Source organism: Hypanus sabinus, chromosome 18, assembly GCF_030144855.1.
Source record: "Hypanus sabinus isolate sHypSab1 chromosome 18, sHypSab1.hap1, whole genome shotgun sequence".
Taxonomy (NCBI): Eukaryota; Metazoa; Chordata; class Chondrichthyes; order Myliobatiformes; family Dasyatidae; genus Hypanus; species Hypanus sabinus.
In genome coordinates, this window is record NC_082723.1 from 58,153,616 (window position 1) to 58,173,904 (window position 20,289).

The 20,289-nt window shown below is 42.6% G+C and overlaps 1 protein-coding gene across 3 annotated transcripts in view; it reads right to left on the minus strand.

The window, feature by feature from the left end:
* LOC132407639 (rab-like protein 6) overlaps positions 1-18,136 on the minus strand; it is a 103,013-nt gene extending 84,877 nt beyond the window's left edge. For 2 of the 3 annotated variants that reach the window (XM_059994427.1, XM_059994426.1), the window contains exons 1-3: positions 17,866-18,135; positions 8,911-9,045; positions 1,740-1,787 (exon numbers count right to left, since the gene is read on the minus strand). In XM_059994427.1, coding sequence (XP_059850410.1) covers positions 1,740-1,787; positions 8,911-9,045; positions 17,866-17,995 — 313 coding nt within the window. In that variant the 5' untranslated portion in view covers positions 17,996-18,135. Of the gene's footprint in view, positions 1-1,739; positions 1,788-8,910; positions 9,046-17,865 lie in introns of all 3 variants that reach the window. The other variant, XM_059994428.1, reaches the window with a different exon arrangement.
* Positions 18,137-20,289: the final 2,153 nt, after the last annotated feature.

The window sequence follows — 20,289 nt, forward strand, 5'->3', positions numbered from 1 at the left end:
CCCTAATCTACCTGCATATTGAAATCCCCCATGCCTATTGTAACATTGCCCTTTCGGCATTCTATTTCCTGTTGTAATTTGTAGATCACATCCTTGGGGATCTGTATACAACTCCCATCAGGATCCTTTTATCCTTGCAGTTCCTTAGCTCTATCCACAATGATTCAACACCTTCTTGCCCTATGTCACTGTCTTGAGTGATTTGATTTGATTTCACTTTATTTTACCAACACAGCAACACCACCTGCTTTGCCTTCCTGCCCGTCCTTTTGATACAATGTATATTTTTGGATATTAAGCTCCCATCTATAATCTTCTTTCAGCCATGATTCAGTGATGTCTACAACATCATACATGCCAATCTAACTGTGCTACAAGTTAATCTACCTTCTTCCATATGCTGCGCGCATTCAAATACAACACATTCAGTCTTATATTCACCTTTTCGATTTTGTCCACTTTGACATTGCAACTAATCCTGTTGACTGCAATTTTGCCCTTTCAACAGCCTTTCCTCACTACACATTACATCTGTTTGTAAACCAGCTACCTCATCTTCAGCACTATTATCTGCCTATCCTAGAATACTTCTTGCTTTGAAATATACACAGCCCAAGACACTTGCTGCAGATGCTCAACCTTTCTATTCCTAGCTTTGTCTGATGTCTTACCAACATCATCTTTATAGGTCGGCACAACATTGTGCGCCAAAGGGCCCTTTCTGTTCTGTACTGCTCTGTGTTCTAAAATGAAAATTAAGGATGTCAGAAAAAAAGAGGGACATCAAAAGTGGGTAGGCGACAACCAAAGTGAGAGCTGCAGTACAAGGTCAGAGGTGGCAAGGTAAAGCAATAATGTAGATTGTTACCATACTCCCAAATTCAACTGCTCTAACACTGCCAAGAAGAGGAAGCAGGGCTGTGGGCAGGGGCAGATGCAATGCCGGAGGGCTAGGGGTAACAGTGGTCTGAGAGGTACCAACAGTGACTGGGAAACAACCCTGTTTCCAACACAGTCTGACAGTGTGGTTCTATTAGAGTATTCTGTCTAATTCTGGATATCATGCTTAACGATGGATGTCAAATACTGGGGACAGTTGAGAAATTTTCCACGAATAACATATAATAAGGCGCCAGCTCTGTGGAAATGCTGCTGGATTGCTCAACCTACAGAAGAGGTGGAGGAATTTAACCAATGATGAAGGATCATCATGTTTGATATAAAAACTTAAGAGAAACTGGTTTTACTGACTGGAGTTGGAGGCTCAACAACATGAAGATCGCAGTCTTAAGGCTTCTTTAAAGAACGAGTTGTTATTTGGATTTCACTGAGTGAAAATGTGGAGGAGTCTGATTCAAAGCTACTTCTCAAAAAGGACATTTAATAAATAATCTTTAGCACCTCAGGCAACAAAGGAGGATTAACTTGCACTTGAGAGCTGGCATAGACAAGATGGGCAAAAGGATTTCAAATGCTGAAAGTTATTAATACTCATTTTAGGCCGCAATAAAAACTTTCATACAAATTATTGTTTAAAAAAACTTGCCTTTGAATCCTTACAGTCAAATTTTAAGGAGAAAAGGCAGGGAAATTTTACATCAAAATTAGAAGACGAAAGAAAGTTCACACATCTGCACTGAGTTCCAGCTCTTTCCAGAAAAATGAAGACATTTACATAACAAATGCAAGAGAAATGAATCTGTTTAGCAAAACAAGAAAAGGTTAATGAGAGCACTGACCTTTATCCACTATGTCCCAAACTTCCACCTTCACGATATCGTCTGTTGCTGAAACACAAAAGTTGGTATTTTCTCACTTGAATGTAAAAACTGAAAAAAAAATCAAACTTACAGCATTGATGGAGACATGAGCTAAGAACAGAGATAGGAAGGCCACTGTGCAACAGAATCCCCTGCACCATCGAAACTTTAGAACGCAAGATCACCATACACAAGGCAATTATTGCAGAATATGACCAACAAGGGAGTCTCGAATAATAATAATACCACCACTGAACAGGACTCCAGAAAGCAGAAAACAATGGAATAGACTATTGCGTCCCAGGAGCTCAGACAAGAGCAGAGAAACCAACTGAACCCACAGTTCCAAATAACAGAACCAGTAACAAATCCCAGAACCACCATCGTTGAGAAAGACAATTGACCCTGGGATTGCTGTCAGTACATTAAAATCAAAAAATAAACTGCAAATGCTAGAAATACAAATTAAAACCAGATAAACAGGGAAGACAGCATCTGTGAAAAGAGAACAAACATTAACAGTTCAGGTCAGAATCACTTTAAAGCATTTTTGATTTGAAATGTTAACTCTTACTAGAGTGACTCTATCACCTGCTAAATGGGTCTATCATTGTCTGGCTTTACATCAATAATATCAGGCAATAAATAGAAAACCAAACAGAGCCAGAACAGGCAAATCAAGCTCCAGAAATATTTGTTTCACTTCCTATTAAAGAAGATGCATCCAAATATTTCCAACTATTTTTGGTTTTATTTGAAACAAATATATAATCTTAGCTTCAATCTAACCAACTAAGGGCAGGGCGTCAGAGCTCAGGACCTCAGACAATTAAGGGACCATCTCCATCAGCACAGAGTGCTATTAACTGGAGCACTAGGCTAAGTTAACCTATTTAATATTAATACAACAGCTTAACCTAGCCGGGACCCCAAATAATAAGCAGGACAATTTCCCTGAGCTCAAGGAAAACATCAAAATGAGGTGAGAGTCTGACCAAGCCCACTGTGATAACCAAGGAAACCAAACCCTACGCATTAAGTAAAAACAGACAGGCTAACCAAACCCAAAACTCCTGAGAATAATGTTGAGGCTTAACAAACTCCAGGCATCAATAGCAGTAGGACAGCCTATCCAAATCTAAGGGTTCCAGACAATCATAAAATGAGAGAACCAAGCACTGGGCAATCATGGGACAGACTAAACTCCAGATACCAGCTAATAAGGAACTGGCTAACCAAACCAGAGACACCTGAAAATAATGGAATAGACAACCTGCATCCGAGGCACAATAATAACAGAGGAATCTAACCAACCTCTAGTAAACTTCCAGTAAACAGTAAACTTGCCCACAGGAAATGATTTGTGGCAAGCTGACCAGACAAATAGGTAATAATACAAAAGGCTAACTGAGCCCAGAAACTTAGTCAATAATAGGCCAGCTACTCGAATTCCAGACAACAGGCACCGACAAAACTACCTCACTAAACTCAAGGTACTGTACACGATCAGAACAATCGAACTGAATCACACGATGGGACTGACTATGTCAGGACACAAGGCAATTACAGGGCAAACCAAAGAAGCTTATGACACAAGGCAACAATGAAACAGGATAAGTAAGCTCCAGGTGACAGACAAAACCAAAACAGCAAATTACAATAAGAAATTTGGGAAGTTAAATAAATTGTGAAAATAAGAGAAAAAAACATTAAGGTTGTGTACATGGGTTTGCTGTCCATTCAGAAATCTGATGGTGGAGGGGAAGAAGCTGTCCCTAAAATTTTGAGTGCCTTTAGGCTCTTGTGCCTCCTCCTTGATAGTAACAATGGGAAGTGGGCAGGTTCTGAACGATGAGAGTTTTAATGGTGGATGCCACCTTTCTGAAGCATTGCCTTTTGCAGATGTTCTCGATTCTGGGGAGGCTTGTGTCCATGATAGAGCTGACTGGGTTTGCAATTTTCTGCAGCCTTTTCCGATCCTGTGCCCCTTCATACCACACTGCGATGCAACAAGTTAGAATGCTCTCCACAGTATATCTGTAGAAATGTGCAAGAGTCTTCGGTGTCAAACCAAGTCCCCTCAAATTCCTAATGAAAAATAGCTGCTGTCATACCTCCTTTGTAATTGCATCAATATGTTGGACCCATGATAGATCTTCAAAGTTGTTGACACAGAGGAACTTGAGGTTAGAAACAGAACACCTACAGCACAATACAGGCCCTTTGGCCCACAATGCTGTGCCAAATATGTACTTACTTAGAAATTACCTAAGGTTAACAATAGCCCTCATTTTTCTAAGCTGCATGTACCTATCCAGGAGTTCTTATCATGTCCACCTCCACTACCGTTGCTGGCAGCCCATTCCATGCATTCACCACTCTCTGCATAAAAAACTTATCCCTGACATCTCCTCTGTACCTACTTCCAAGCACCTTAAAACTGTGCCCTCTCATTTCAGTGTTGGGAAAAAGCCTGACTATCCACATGATCAATGCCTCTCATCAACTTATACACCTATATGAGGTCACCTCTCATCCTCCGTCGCTCCAAGGAGAAAAAGCTAAGTTCATTCAACCTATTCTCATAAGGCATGGTCCCAATCCAGGCAACATCCTTGTAAATCTCCTCTGCACCCTTTCTATGGTTTCCACATCCTTCCTGTAGTGAGGTGACCAAAATTGAGCACAGTATTCCAAGTGGGGTATGACCAGGATCCTATATAGCTGTAACGTTACCTCTCGGCTCTTGAACTCAATCCCATGGTTGATGAAGGCCAATGCACCGTATGCCTTCTTAACCACAAAGTCAACCTACATAGCAGCTTTGAGTGTCCTATTAACTCAGACCCCAAGATCTCTCTGATCCTCCACACTGCCAAGAGTCTTACCATTAATACTATATTCTGCCATCATATTTGACCTATCAAAACTCCACCTGCCACTTCTCAGTCCAGTTTTGCATCCTATCAATGTTCCGCTGTAACCTCTGATGACCCTCCACTCTATCCACAACACCCTAAACCTTTGTGTCAACAGCAAATTTTCTAACCTGTCCCTTCACTTCCTCATCCCGGGCATTTATAAAAATCACGAAGGGGTCCCAGAACAGATCCCTGAGGCACACCACTGGTCACCGACCTCCATGCAGAATATGACCCATCTACAACCACTCTTTGCCTTCCGTGGGCAAGCCAGTTCTGGATCCACAAAGCAATACCCCCCTTGGATCCCATGCCTCCTTACTTTCTCAATAAGCCTTGCCAAATTTGGTACCTTACCAAATGCCTTGCTGAAATCCATATACACTACATCTACTGCTCTACCTTCATCAATGCGCTTAGTCACATCCTCAAAAAATTCACTCAGGCTCATAAGCACAACCTGCTCTTTACATGTTGACTATTCCTAATCATTTTATGCCTCTCCAAATGTTCATAAATCCTGCCTCTCAAGATCTTCTCCATCAACTTACCAACAACTGAAGTAAGACTGACTGGCCTATAATTTCCTGGGCTAACCCTACTCCCCTTTCTTGAATAGGGGAACAACATCTGCAAACCTCCAGAACCTCTCTTGTCCCCGTTGATGATGCAAAGATCATTGCCAGAGGATCAGCAATCTGTTCCCTCGCCTCCCACAGGAGCCTGGGGTACATCTCATCTGGTCCCAGTGACTTATCCAATTTAATGCTTTCCAAAAACTCCAGCATATCCTCTTTCTTAACATCTATATGCTCAAGCTTTTCAATCCACTGTAAGTCATCCCTCCAATCACCAAGATCCTTTTCCATAGTGAATACTGAAGCAAAGTATTCATTAAATATCTCTGCTATCTCCTCTGGTTCCATACACACTTTCCCACTGTCACACTTGATTGGTCCTATTCTCTCATGTCTTATTCTCTTGCTCTTCACATACCTGTAGAATGCCTTGAGGTTTTCCTTACTCCCACTTGCCAAGGCTTTCTCATGGTCCCTTTTGGCACGTAATTTCATTCTTAAGCTCCTTTCTGCTAGCCTTATAATCTTCTAGAACTCTAACATTACCTAGATTTTTTGAACCTTTTGTAAGCTTTTCTTATTGACTAGATTTTCAACAGCCTTTGTACACCATGGTTCCTGTACCCTACCATCCTTTCCATCTCATTGAAACATACCTATTCAGAATGTCATGCAAATATCTCCTGAACACTTGCCACATTTCTGCTATACATTTCCCTAAGAACATCTGTTCCCAATTTATGCTTCCAAGTTCCTGCCTGATAGCTTCATATTTCCCTTTACTCCAATTAAACTCTTCTCTAATTTGTCTGTTCCTATTCCTCTCCAATGCTATAATAAAGAAGATAGAATTGTGATCACAATCTCCAAAATGCTCTCCCACTGAGAGTTCTAACACCTGACCAGGTTCATTTCCCATATTGCTTACCCTTTCCACTGCTGATCCCTCGATGTGGCCTGGCGTGTGTCCCTCAACTTCCCCCTTCCTGAAGTCTGCACAGTACCACGGTGGTTAGCACAACGCTTTGTAGTACCATCAACCTGGGTTCAATTCCCGCCACTGCCCATAAGGAACTTATATGTTCTCCCTGTGACTGCGTAGGTTTCCTCCCACAGTCCAAGACACTAATTGGTCATTACAAATTGTCCCATGATTAGGTTAGGATTAAACTGGGGGTTGTAGAGCATGTGGTTCCAAGTGCCTATTCCATGCTGTATGTCAGTAGTCTACAATCAATTCCTTGGTTGTACTGACATTGAGTGTTGTGACAGTACTTAAAACCAGCTGATCTATCTCACTCCTGTGTGTCTCATCATCATCCGAAATTCTGCCAACAATAGGTGTGAAACACAAACCTATGCATGGCATTTGATGCCTAGCCACATCGTCATGGCTGTAGAGAGAGTAGTGCATTGGGCTAAGCATGTATCCTTGAGGTGCGCCAGTTTTGACTGTCAACAAGGAGGAAGTGTTATTCGATTGCCAATGTGGATGCTGAGTATGGTCTCTGGATATGGAAGGCAAGGATCCATTTGCAGAGGGAGTACAGAGGCCAGGCTTGGAAGATTTTGATTGGTACTGACGGTATGTTAGTGTTGAACGCTGAGCTGTAATCAATAAACAGCAGTCTGAAGTTGGTATTTCTATAGTGCAGATGAGTGGAGAGCCAGTGTGATTGTATCTACTGGAGATCTATTGTGGCGATAGGTAAATTGCAGTCAGTCCAGGTCCTTGCTTAGGCAGGAATTGATTCTAGCCATGATCAACCTCTCAAAGCACTTCATTACAGTAGGTGTGAGTGCAACTGGGCAGTAATCATTAGAAAACTCATCCTGTTCTTCTTGGGCACTGATATGACTATCACCCTCTCAAAGCATTTCATTACAGTAGATGTGAGTGCAACTGGGCGAAAGTCATTAAAAAGCTCACCCTGTTCTTCTTGGGCACTGATATGATTATCGCCCTTTTGAAGCAGGTAAGAACCACCAACTGCAGCAGTGTGAGATTGCAGATGCCCTTGAACACTAACACCAGTTAGTTGGCACCGGTTCCCAGGTACACCATTACAGCCCGATACCTTGCAAGAGTTCACCCTCTTGAAAGATGTTCTGATGTCAGCCTCTGAGACAGAGATCACAGAGTCACAAGATGCTGCAGGGTTTTATTCTCCCTTTTAAAGCGTGTCCTGAAGAAGAGCTTTGGCCCAAAACATCGACTATTTACTCTTTTCCATTGATGCTGCCCGACCTGCTGAGATTCTCCAGTATTTTGTGTATGTTGCTTTGGATTTTCTGCACATTTTCTTGAGTTTATGCATAAAAGGCATTCAGCTTATCTGAGGGTGAAGCATCACAGCCATTCATGTTAGGTTTTGCCTTGTACAGAGTAACGGCCTGTAAACCCTGTCAGAGCTGACATGAACCTATTTGGACTCTAACTTCAATTGGAATCAACCTGGGACCATTTGTGATTTGCTTATCATGAAGCTTGAAGCAATCAAATCAACACAAAGTTTTTCCAAACGTGTGGAAGAAAAATATATTTTTCAAAGACCAAACATGTCTTGAATTTTAAAGCTGAGTTAGCTTGTTTTCAGCAGATACTGCAAGGTCACTGGCACCAGTAAGCAGCTATATAGGGAGTGGGATTGAGTTTTTGTATTAAATTCAGCAACGAGCCTTCTTCATTTCAGCTGCAGACACACCTGGCACTCAAGGCCACTTACTCAAATTGCTCTTAAAAATATGGCTCGAACAGCAACATTTAACAAAAAAAAACAATATTTCACCAGAATACAGTTTATTCCTTAAAGCACACCCAACGATGAAAATAATTGCTTGCATTAGAATAATGACAAAGACAATGAAAACAAACTTCATATGTTAAATCTAAATTTATTATTCTTCATATATTAAGTATTTTCTGTAATGACATGTTTCACAACAAATGCAATGCATTAGGGAAATTTTAAAATAGTAAATGGCAGCTAGTATAGGCTTCAGTCATTGCCTTCTGCTCAACTATTATTGGGAACTTTTTTTCAGAAACTAATCCATGTATGTCTTGTGAATATAAAAGGAGTATCATAGGTAATCAGACCTGAGGATGTCTGACCAGAAAGTGTTTATAGTTTGTGCTGGAGCTGCGTTTTAACTGGGCTGGGAATAATTGATAACATACAGTAAAGCAAGGTTTACTTTCCTTCTAACCTGTGACTCACTATTTAAGGAGCGTCTCAGAGAAGAGTGCAAAGGGGTTTTACTCCATGTTGTATCTGTCCTGAAAATATTTACTGGGGTATAGTGATAGCTTTATCTTTTATTTTCAATGTGACACAATGATACATATCCTCAGCAACATTTGATCCAGAGGTGATGGACGAAGTGCTCTTCAGCACAGTACAGCAGTGATACTGATATCCAGATACTGTTCTGATCTCAAATTGCAATTAATGAAGCAGCACATTCACTAGATAAGAATTCTCAGCTTTCTCAAATTCCAACTTAACACTTCTTACAATACTAAAGTTAAAGAACAAAAACTTCTAATGAAGATAAGCATCTGAATCATTGCTCATTCATTCTGTGCAGATAGCTGAGCAATGTGCTTTTCTGGCATTTTCAAAAAAAACATTTTCTCTCAGAACTTACTTTTGTAACTCCAGTGAATGCTGGTGACTTGGATCTCCTGAGTTGGGATGTATTGTTCCACAAACTTCTTGCCTTGCAGTCTGTGCCATAGTGTGGTCTTTCCTGTATTCCTATCACCTCGTATCAGTATCTTCACTGGAACAGAAAACCAGAACCATTAGCTGGTTTGTTAACACTATTTTAATTTCCTAGTTACCTTATCAGAGTTGTATGGCACAGAAATGGGTCCTCCAATCCAACTCATACATGCTCAAGTTGCCTACCTGATATGGACCATATCTCCCAAACCTTTCCTAGCCATGTACCCAACAAAATATATTTTAAATGCTGTAGTTGTACCCACATCTACCACATCCTCTGACAGTTTGTTTCATATATCCACTACCCTATGTGGGAGGAAGTTATTCTTCAAAACCCTTTAATGATTTAATCACTTAACTCCTTAAACAAAAGCAACTACAGTGGATTTGCAAGACAAAGGAGCAGAAGTAGGCCATTCAGCCCATCCAGTATGCTCTGCCACTCCACCATGAGCTAAACTATTCTCCCACCTAGTTCCAATTTCTGGCTTTTTCCCATATCCCTTGATACACTGACTAATTCGATACCTATCAATCTCCTCCTTAAAAACCCTCAATGATCGGGCCTCCACAGCTGTACGTGGCAATGACTTCCATAAATCCAAGACCTTCTGGCTAAAAAAATTTCTCCTCATCTCTGTTTTAAATGGGTGCCCTCTAATTCTAAGACTGTGGCCCCTTGTCCTGGACTCACCCACCAAGGGAAACAGCCTTTCCACATCTACTCTGTCCAACCCTTTCAACATTCAAAATGTTTCTATGAGATCCCCTCTCATTCTTCCATACAGTCTCAGAACCGACAAACATTCCTCATACGTTAGCTCCTGCATTCCAGGAATCATCCTCATAAATCTTCTCTGAACTCAGTACAACCCTTCTAAGATAGCGGGCCCAAAACTGCACATAGTATTCCAAATGAGGTTTCACCAGTGCCCCATAGAGCTTCATCAACACCTCCTTACTCTTATACACTATTCCTCTTGAAATGAATGCCAACAAAGCATTCGCTTTCCCTACTGCCGATCCAACCTGGTGGTTAACCTTTAGGGTATCCTGCACGAGGACCCCCAAGTCCCTTTGCACTTCTGATTTTTGAATTTTCTCCCCATCTAAATAATAATCTACCCGATTATTTCTTCTTCCAAAATGTACAACCGTACATTTCTCAACATTCCAGTACATTCCACTAAGTCCAGGCAGACACTTACTTCGGACAACTCTTAAAGGACAAGAAGACTAATCAAGAAAATACCCTTTCTTTATTTGGGACACTATGCCACATTATTTGGACAGAAGACTGTTGCTGAACAGTTTCTAATTAGTGTCAGTCACATGTGCTTGTGTAGCTGTCAGACACTTTTGGAGAAAACAGTTTTTAAATAGCGTCAGTTGTGTTTACTTGTACTTCATTATCCAAGACAGTTAAGAGTCATCCTCGAAGCACTTTATGCAGATGACTGTGCTCTAAAAGCCCATACGGAGCCTGACCTGCAACTGTTTATTAATAGACAGGTGTGCAGAAGCCTCATGTCTGCTTGGCCTCACCATCAGTCTGGACAAAACAGAGGTCTTATTTCAGCCTGCTCCTGGATCCACTACTGTGCCTACTATCGAAGGCACAACGCTGAGGGTAGTTAAAGGAATTTAAACGCCTCGGCAGTGATGGCTCCTTGGATAAAGAAATCAACGTCAGGATTTGCAAGTCTGGTCAGAGCCTGGGCTGCCTGAGATCACGTGTGCGAAGCAGTATAATATCCAGATGTCCATGAAAATCCACTTGTACAAGGCTGTTCTCCTCACCAGCCTCCTGTGTGGTTGTGAAACATGGGAAAGTATACAAAAGCAACTCAAGTTGCTGGAGCACTTCCACATGAGATCCATTATAGGTATCCACTGGCATGACCCTATCACAAAACCTGGAAGTCCTCAGTTGGGCAAAGGCTACCAGTATTGTAGCCATGATCCTGAAAACACAAATTTGTTGGACCAGACAGGTTATATGACTGGAGGACTCCAGACTCCCTCAGCAGATGCTCTATGACGTTATCATGAGGAAGTAAAAACCATGGTAGACCTTGTAAGAGATAATAAGTCTGTGTGATAGCCAATACTGCTCATAGTGGGCTTGCTCCCCAGCATCTGGAACATAGGGCAGGAGACAGAACTGGTTGGCATACCTTGGTTAAACATGCTCACAGCAACTTAGAAGATGGGCATCACGTGGAGCTGGGGACTTCCTGATGGAAGAGGAAACCAGCAGCAACAACCGGGCCATTCTTACAGAATCAGGACAACTCCCTTGTCCCCACTGTGAACGTCTATGCCGTTCAAGAATTGGCCTCTACGGTTAACTCTAAACACACATCAGATGAGCCGCACAAACACAATTGTCCTTGTCGAAGTTGATGGACAACCAACAAAGCAATGGCAGGTGTAGCTCTCGTCTCTGTATAATACTGGGGTAGTGCACTATTGGGTACAGTTATGTCACTATACAACACCAGGGTAAAACAGTGGTGAATTCAGCCTCTGTCACTCTACCTACCAGTGCTCTAGAAAGAGTCTATAGGACACTGAATAGTGGAAGGGAGATGGAGGAACAAACCCCAGGGAATAAACAATGTTCAAGAATGGTAGGATGCTAATATTCACATCTGAATTATGCTGATATTGACTGGAACAACATTGGGGTCAGAGGCACAGAATAGAGGTCTCTTTTTGCAACAAAAAAAAACACTTTTTTTTAGATCTTGTGCTGGGACAATCCAAATGGGACAAATGTCAATAGGAGAACACTTGAGAAATTATGTTTATTGGACCATAAGGGTCAGATTGAAAACAACAGGGCACAGAGAGTCTAAACCTAGAACTGAACAGCAGGATGGCTAGCTTCAATGAGATGGCAGAGGACCTGGCCAAGTCAAAGTTGACTGAACTATTGGTAGGAAATACAATTACAGGATGATTGGGTGACCTTCAGGCTGTGGGCAAGGTACACGCCTGCAAAGGGGAAGGAATCAAAGCAAGAATCCCTGAATGCTGAAGGGAATAGAAGAAATATTATGCAGGTCAGGTGAGTATTTCAGTGGGAGCCAGGCCGAATCTAGTCAATGGTGAGGGAAGGTGAAAAGAAAAATATGACAAGACAGAGCATGAGAAGGAAGAGAGTCTGACAAGGAAATGGTAGTTAACATTATGGGGTATTGGAAAGCTTACTATAGAAATGTAAATTAGGCAGTAAAAGGAACAGGCATTTCAAAAATGAAATTAGGAAAGTCCTTGGCAAGCAGGATTAAAGAGAATTCCAAGGCATTCCATACATACATCAAGAGGATAACTAGGGAGAAGATAGGACCACTCAAGGATAAAAGAGGAACATTGCTTAGATGCAGAGGATAGGGGTGAGGTCCTAAATGAATATCTTACATCAACATTTACCAATGAGATGGATGTGGAGGATACTGAGATCAGTGCTAAGCATATTAAAATGCTGTGGCAAAGGAGGAGCTGTTGTTGTGTCTTTTAAAGAACATTAAGGTGGATACACCCTAGGGCCTGATGGGATGTTGGATTATCGAGGGAGGCAAGAGGTGAGATTTCTGGAGCCTTGACAAATATTGTTGCATCCTCTCTAGCCACAGGTGAGGTCCCAGAGGACTGGTGAGTCCATTATTCAAGAAGGGAACCAGGAATAATCCTGGAAACTACAGTCTCATGCCAGTGGAAGGGAAGTTACTAGGGTAAATTCTTAGGGATAGGACTTATGAGCATTTGGAAAACCTCAGCCTCATTTGGGAGAATCAACATGGCTTAGTGCAAGTCGTGTCTTAATAATTTAAGATTTTTGACAAGAATGATTGATGAAGGTAGAGCTGTGGCTGTTAACTATACATGGATTTTAATACAGTGTTTGACAAGGTCCCCCATGAAAGGATCATCCAGAGATTAAGATGCATGGGATCCATGTTGAATTGACTATTTGGTTTCAGAAATAGCTTGCCCGTGGAAGACAGAGGTAGTCAATTCAAATGGGCTTATTTCTAGCCGGAGGTTTGTGATTGGTGGTGTTTTACAGGGATCTGCACTGGGATGTCTACCGTTAGTGATATATATGAATGATTTGGGAAAAAATGTAGATGGTTGGCTTAATAAGTTTGCAGATGATATGAAGATTGGTGGTGTTGTGGACAGTTTAGAAGATTGGCAAAGATTACAGGAGATATGGGCGGAAAAATGGCAAATGGAGTTTAACCTGAACAAATATGAAGTATTGTACCTTGGTAGGTCAAACATAAAGAGACAGTACACTGTTAACTGCAAGACCCTAAACAGTGTTTTTGAGCAGAGGGATCTTTGGGGGGGGGGGGTCCAAGTTTATAGCTCCCTCAAAGCGTCCACACATGAATATTTGATAAGGTGGTTATGAAGGCATTTGGTGTGTTTGCCTTTATTAGTCGAGGCAATGAGTTCAAAAGTTATGTTGCAGCTTTAAAGAACTTCAGTTGGGCCACATCTGGAGTACTTCACATAGTACTGACGGCTCCATTATAGAAAAGATGGCAAGGCTTTTGGAGGGTGCAGAAGAAGTTTAGCAAGACGCTGCAAAGATTAGAGGGAATGTGCTATAATGACAGGTTGGACAAACTTGGGTTATTTTCTCTGGAACACCAAAGGCTAAATGGAGATCTGATAGAGATGTGTAAGATTATCAGAGGCATAGAGTAGACAGACAGTATTTTAATCCCAAGATTGAAGTGTCAAATACCAGAGGGCAAGAATTTAAAGTGAGATTGGGTAAATTCAGGTAAGTTTTTTTAAAACCAGAGTGTTGGGTGCCTGGAGTGTGCTGCCTTGGGTAGTGTTAAAGGCAGATACATCAGGGCTTTTTAAGAGATGTTAGATAGGCACATGAATGTAAGGGAAACAGAAGGATATCGGCCCATTGTGTAGGCAGAAGGGATTAGTTTAGTTGACCATTTGGTTACGAATTTAATTGGTTCAGTACAACATAGTGGGTCGATGGCTTGTTCCTGTGCTGTTCTACGAGTGGGTCGATTAAAAAATACAAATAGGGCCCTGAATATATTTTTTTAAAAAGGAAGAGGGTACTGCCCAAATCTCATCTATAACATGAGAAAAGTACTCACTAGCATAAGTAAGCAAGACTCCTGATGCAGATAACATAATTGGAAGAGGGAGATACGGTGGAGACCGCAAAAGGCCTCAACAGAATCTCCCTGGGCACAGGAGTTTTACTTGGAGTGAAAACTGGAAAAGGTAACACTTGATTAAAAAGCAACCACAGTCCAGTCTATTTACCCTCTTAAGAGGAAATTTTTGGAAACAGTTATGGAAAATATTAATAAGAACTCCCAAGTTCCAAAAATAGTCAGGTCACATTTGATAAGGTCATGTTTAACGAATTGCACTTTTTTTTTGATAATGGCACACCAAGATTGAAGGCGGTATTTGTCAAGGTCCTACGTAAAACAGTAGTAAACTAAACTGAGGTTGATGGATTGAAGGAACTAACAGTGGGACAAAAAGGAAATTGGCCGGAAAGTAGAATGAAGGTATCGGACTGTCCACTCATCCTGAAGGATGGGAGTCAATGGGTTTTAAATGCCAGTATCACTTCTCCTTTCTCATTTATATGCAGTGGCCGCATTGTTAGGTACACCTGCTCACTAATGCAAATATATCAGCTAATCATGTGGCAGCAACTCAATGCGTAAAAGCATGCAGACACTGTCAGGACATTCCATTACTGCTCAGCCCAAACATCAGACCAGGGGGAAAAAAAGTGATCTGAGTGACTTTGATTGTAGAATGTTGTTGGTGCCAGACAGGGTGGTTTGAATATTTCAGGTGCTGCTGATCTCCTGAGATTTTCACGCACAACAGTCTCTAGAGTTTACAGAAAACCGTGAAACAATACAACATCCAGAGAGCAGCAGTTCTGTGGCAATAAAGGCCTTGTTAGTGAAAGTTTAGAGGGGCCAGACTGGTTCAAGCTCACAAGGCAACAGTAACTTAAATAACCATGTGTTACAAAAGAGTTGTGCAGAAGAGCATCTCGGAATGCAAAACCTTGCAGTTGATGAGCTACAGCAGCAGAAGAATACGAACGTATACTCAGTGGCCACATTAGGTAGCTCCTGTGCATGAATATATACTGAGTGTATAGATACAGAAGCACGTCAGCATTTCCAAATTTGTGGATGACATAATTCTTGGAAATACGATTTGAAACAATAAGCAAAATAATGGACTGGAAGACATAATAAACTTTCAAAATAGGCAGATATCATTCAGGAACAGCTTCTTCCCTTCTGCCATCCGATTCTAAATTGACATTGAACCTATGAACACTGCCTCAGCTTTTAAAATTTTTCAAAATTATTTCTATTTTTACACTATTTTTGTTGTGATGCATCTAGTGTAGTAATGTAATGGGTAGTGCTTGTCACTCTCGTTTTCAGCTTCTACCACTGGCTAGCAGTCTTGCAAAACGGAGAGCTGAATGTGTCTCTCCCTGCCAGTACATAGCCACTCCAACAGCAAGCCTCATGTAGAAGCTCCTCATGAACAATACCTGAAACTAAACTCCTTTTGGACTTGGTCTGAACTGGAGGTGGTCAGGGGCACTGGTGTGTGGACACGCCCTGGTGCTTATGAACCAGATCCCCAGCTATGGGTTAATAGTTCCACGCCTTCCGGGCAGCCTCAGGTGAGACAAAGGCTGCAGGAGGAAACCCAGACAGCAAGTCTAGAGTAGAGCCCCTAAGGTGGCTGGACGTCATTGAACATCCTTCCGGCAGCTCCTGAGCCAAGCTAGTGCCAAACATATTGCTTTCTAAGCTTTTCTTTGGACTGCACAGATGAGGCTGAGAAAGGGATCTTGATGACTGGGCACCTCAGGATCTCCAAACCTCCAACCCAGGCTTGTGATGATCATCATCACCCACTGTTCTTCCAGACACATGGATGCCAACCAACCACTAAGTATACACATATACTTAATGTGATTCATTTTTTTTCTATATCTACCATGTACTGCATTGTGCTGTTGCTGCTAAGTTAACAATTTGCACAACATACATCAGAGATATTAAAGCTGATTCTGAAATTTAACCTAGGTGTGAAGTGATGCACTTTGGAGGAAGGAATAAGCAAAGGCAACATGGGATAAAATGGCACAGCTCTAAAGGAAGGGGTGGAAATGAGGTACCTTGTAACGTGCACATCTTTAAAAGTTGCAATACATGTTAAAAGAATGAATTATAGATTCTAAGGGATTCTGGGAATCATTAAGAGAGGCAGAGTACCAAAGTAAGGAAATTACTTCGGTACTGAATTCACCATTGGTTATACCACAATAAGACAGCTGTGGTCACTGCATTTCAGGAATGATGGAGGAGGGACAAGAGGTATCAGCTGTAATGTTAGGATGGAGAAAGTGACAATGCTCTCTCTAATTGCTATTTGGGCTATTCCTTCAAACTGTGACAATAATACTAATGTGGAATAGGATACAGTAGTGGTGGGGATAGTTTAATTCCTGCATAAATCTAGGGTAGACTACTTGAGAAGTCAGCCTCTATGTAGAGATCTATCTTATTATACAGTTCAGGTTGACAGCTGCATGAACGTGGATACAGGTCAGTCTCCATATAGCTCCAGGAAAAGGATGTCTATCTGTATAACGGGGGGTACATGTGTGCAGTTCCAATGGCCATGGGATTTATCCTTACATTACACTGGCTTGTAGTACCTGTGAGTGCAGGTCTGTCTCTGCATAACCTTGGGCTAAAACATTTGTTCTCTGTTCAGTTATGAACATTTATGAGTGAGTCTTTGAGATACATTACTGGAATAACTATGCACACCAACATTACTTCATTAAATTATAGGAGAGCATGACAATGTCAAAACACTTAAAATTAGTGATATTCTGCAGACAAGCTCTGCGTTGTCCTTTATCTCCTTCCAGTTCCCATTATGGCATAACTGCACTAAAAGTATGCAAACTGCTCTGTCATATTCCAGATAATTGACAGCTAGAGGCTACTGGTGTAACATTGATCTCTGCCAATGCCTGATTTCACATCTAATTGAGTACCCTCAGAACTTCCAACATCTTAGCCAAGATGTAGCAATTAATTCAGCCGTTTTCCAAGCATGGAGGTGACTGGCAGAACGTTTTAACCCCAAAAGTTTGCGCTGACCGAAACTGGTCCACAGCCAATACAGTAATTAGAGAACTGGATTCTCCACCCAGGGACAAGACTGCAGAAGGCCAGTCTTGCACATATTACTCAAAGCCCCAGAGTCCACCAACAGCACACCTCCACTCTCAGGCACACCACTATTCTCTCCATCCTTGATCTGTGTGCACTGGGCAAACATCTCAGCACCTTGTCCAAGCACTAATCAATCACACTCAGTCCTCCAACACCACTCAGCCTTGACACTGGACCTGGCACCATTCCCTCTCTAAATTTACTTTTTGTCCTTACCCAAGTTAATCCATGCCACTGTTCCAGCTATTGCTATACTTCTATTTTGACTCCAGTTCACTTCAATAACTGTTGTTCACAACATACATTCCTTAACCATTGTCCCCAGACACTGGTCCAATGGCCTCTGAGACCCTTGGCTACTGACCCCACCACTCTTTCTTTACACAAGTCCCAGGAATTCTGCTACACCTGGCTCCAAACCCCTCTCTCCCTTGGCCCCAATTCCCACTAACCTTGATTTCGGCCCTAGTGCTTCTCACAGCTCCACCACTCTTGGCCCACCTCCACGGTTGAGGCACCCCGACCTCCGGATCCCGTCCCACCGTACTACCCCAGTTCCCGGCCACACTCACTGTTGTACTGCACTCCCTTGGCAAATCTCCGCTGCAGACTTTGGTTCATGCTCTGGAGCCCGACCGGGATGGCCCGGTCCCTGCCCGGGACCTGCTCCGTGCCCACCAGCTTCTTCAAAGCCGAAAACATGTTGCCGGGGAGGCAGCCTCGACCCCGCGACTGGGACCGAAGCCGAGGACGAGCAAGCACAGCTTCCACTCCAATAGCGGCACATCAACACGGCAGGCCCGGCGTCGCAGCTCGGGGTCAGGGGGCGGGGAGAACCTGGCGCACCTGCGCAGTCGGCACGGACGCGCGAAAGCGCCCGGCATCGTCACACTGCGCATGCCCATCTCCTCCCCCGGCCGGCACTCGCACCGGAACGCGCATGCCCATCTCCTCCCTCTGCCGGCTCTTAAACCGGATTGTGGCTGCTAGGTGCCGCTGGCTTCGGGTGTTGTAGCTGGCTTAACTCTGCACTGGAGCTTATGATTGGGGAGCATGGTCCTGAGGTAACGGATTGTGTTACCTCCCTTTACCATACAGGAGTTGTGACTCCTGGGAAATACTGATGTGGCACTTCTCGCAGCTGGATTTACATCCTCCCTCCAAACGTGCAAACACGCCTGTTCTGTCACCACTGGGAGGGAAGGTGCTGAACTGGATTAACCGATAAAGTTATTGGACACGTTGATACCATTAGTGGTTTTGCACGCAATATTGGAAAGTCTGTGGAAACTGCATCGAAGAATGCCAAAGAAGTTGATCAGCGCAATCCTTTTAAGTTTGCAACCATAGTGAAGATAATGGGCTAGAACTTCGAAAGGGAAATCGAATTACGTGCATGGGACTGTGCAGTTAGAAATGTAACGCAAGACATCTGCTGAGTGCAAATCAGACGGCACCTCCCAAACTCGCAATGAGTAAAATCTTGGTGGGTGGGTGTTAACAAGAGCAATAGGCTTATATGAACACCACCACCACCACCTGCAGGCTCCCCCTCCAAATCGCACTCAATGCTGACTTGGTCATAAAAATTAAAAATGGATATTCTGGAAATCTAATACAAAAATGGGAAATGCTGGAAACACCGGGCTGTGTTTCTGGAGAGACGGAGTAAGCGTTTCATATCAGAGTACCGCCCCGCCGTTTATAACTTGGGTCTCTAGTATAAGATGGACTCCTGACCTCACAATCTACCTCCCTATGATCTTATATCTTATTGCCTACTTCCACTGCTCTTTCTCTGTTGATGTTACACTCTTTTCTGCATTCTGTCAATTTTACCTTGTACTGCCCTATAATAAATTGATCTGGAGGAACAGTATGCAAGGCAGGCTTTTCAATGTATGTATGACAATAACAACTGAATTCCATTGTCGATAATAAGCCAATTCCTAGGTTGATGAGGCACGGTTTCTGGGAATTGATCGGCAGTAAACCAAAACCGTGTATGGGAGAGGATCACAGAAACAGCCGTAATGGCGCAGCAAGTGAGTCTTGGAAGAGCAGCTGCGAACTGGCCTCACTGGCTCGATGAGTGAGTAACTGAGTCTGCCCAGCATCCTCAGCTCTGCTTTACTCGACCTGGATGTAGCAGAATTTGTGTGTTGCATCCAAGACAGTTTCTTCGTAGAGGAAGCTGCTCGAGAAGGAGCTTCAGGACCTCCTCTTAGATAACGATGCAGGCCAAGTAACGGGGAGCACTTTTGGTCCTGTCACCATAGTTTTAAAATATGGGAAAATATGGAGCAGTGCTTCATACTGAAGTCATGAACTGACTTCAACATGAGGTAGGATCTAGCTGGAGTGAACTGTGTGACTATTTAAACCCAAATGAATAGTTGGCAAGTTGGAGGCCTTTAAAAGGGTCATATCATGAGTCCAGGGCCAGAGAGCTCCTGATAGGGTAAAGTGTACCAAGTTCAGGGAACTTGAGAGATATCGAGGGCCTGGTTGGGATAAAGAAGGAAGCCTGTGTTGCATTTAGGCAGCTAGGTATAAATGAATCCCTGTCAAATATATACAAAAAGCTTAAGCCCAGACATAAAAGGGAAATCAGGAGGGCAAAAAAAATTCGTAGGATTGATTTGGAAAACAAGGTTAATGATGATGCTAAGAATCAGTGATATTACAGTGAAGAGGCGACTAGGTCCTTTAAAAAACTATTGGGGCTGCCTATATGAGGAGGCGCAGAAGATGGCTGAGATTTGTCATGTTTATTTCTCTTCAGTGCCACTAATGGACACCAAAGACATGACATAATGAGTAGTAAAGCCTGGATTTTATGCATATTATAAGGAAGAAGGTACTTGTAGCCTTCAAATGCATTAAGGTGGGCAAATCCCCAGGGTCCAACAGTGTACCCCCAAACCTTATGGGAGGCCAGGGAAGAAATCATGGAGGTCTTTGCACAATACTGTATTTGTCAACGTGCAACAGAG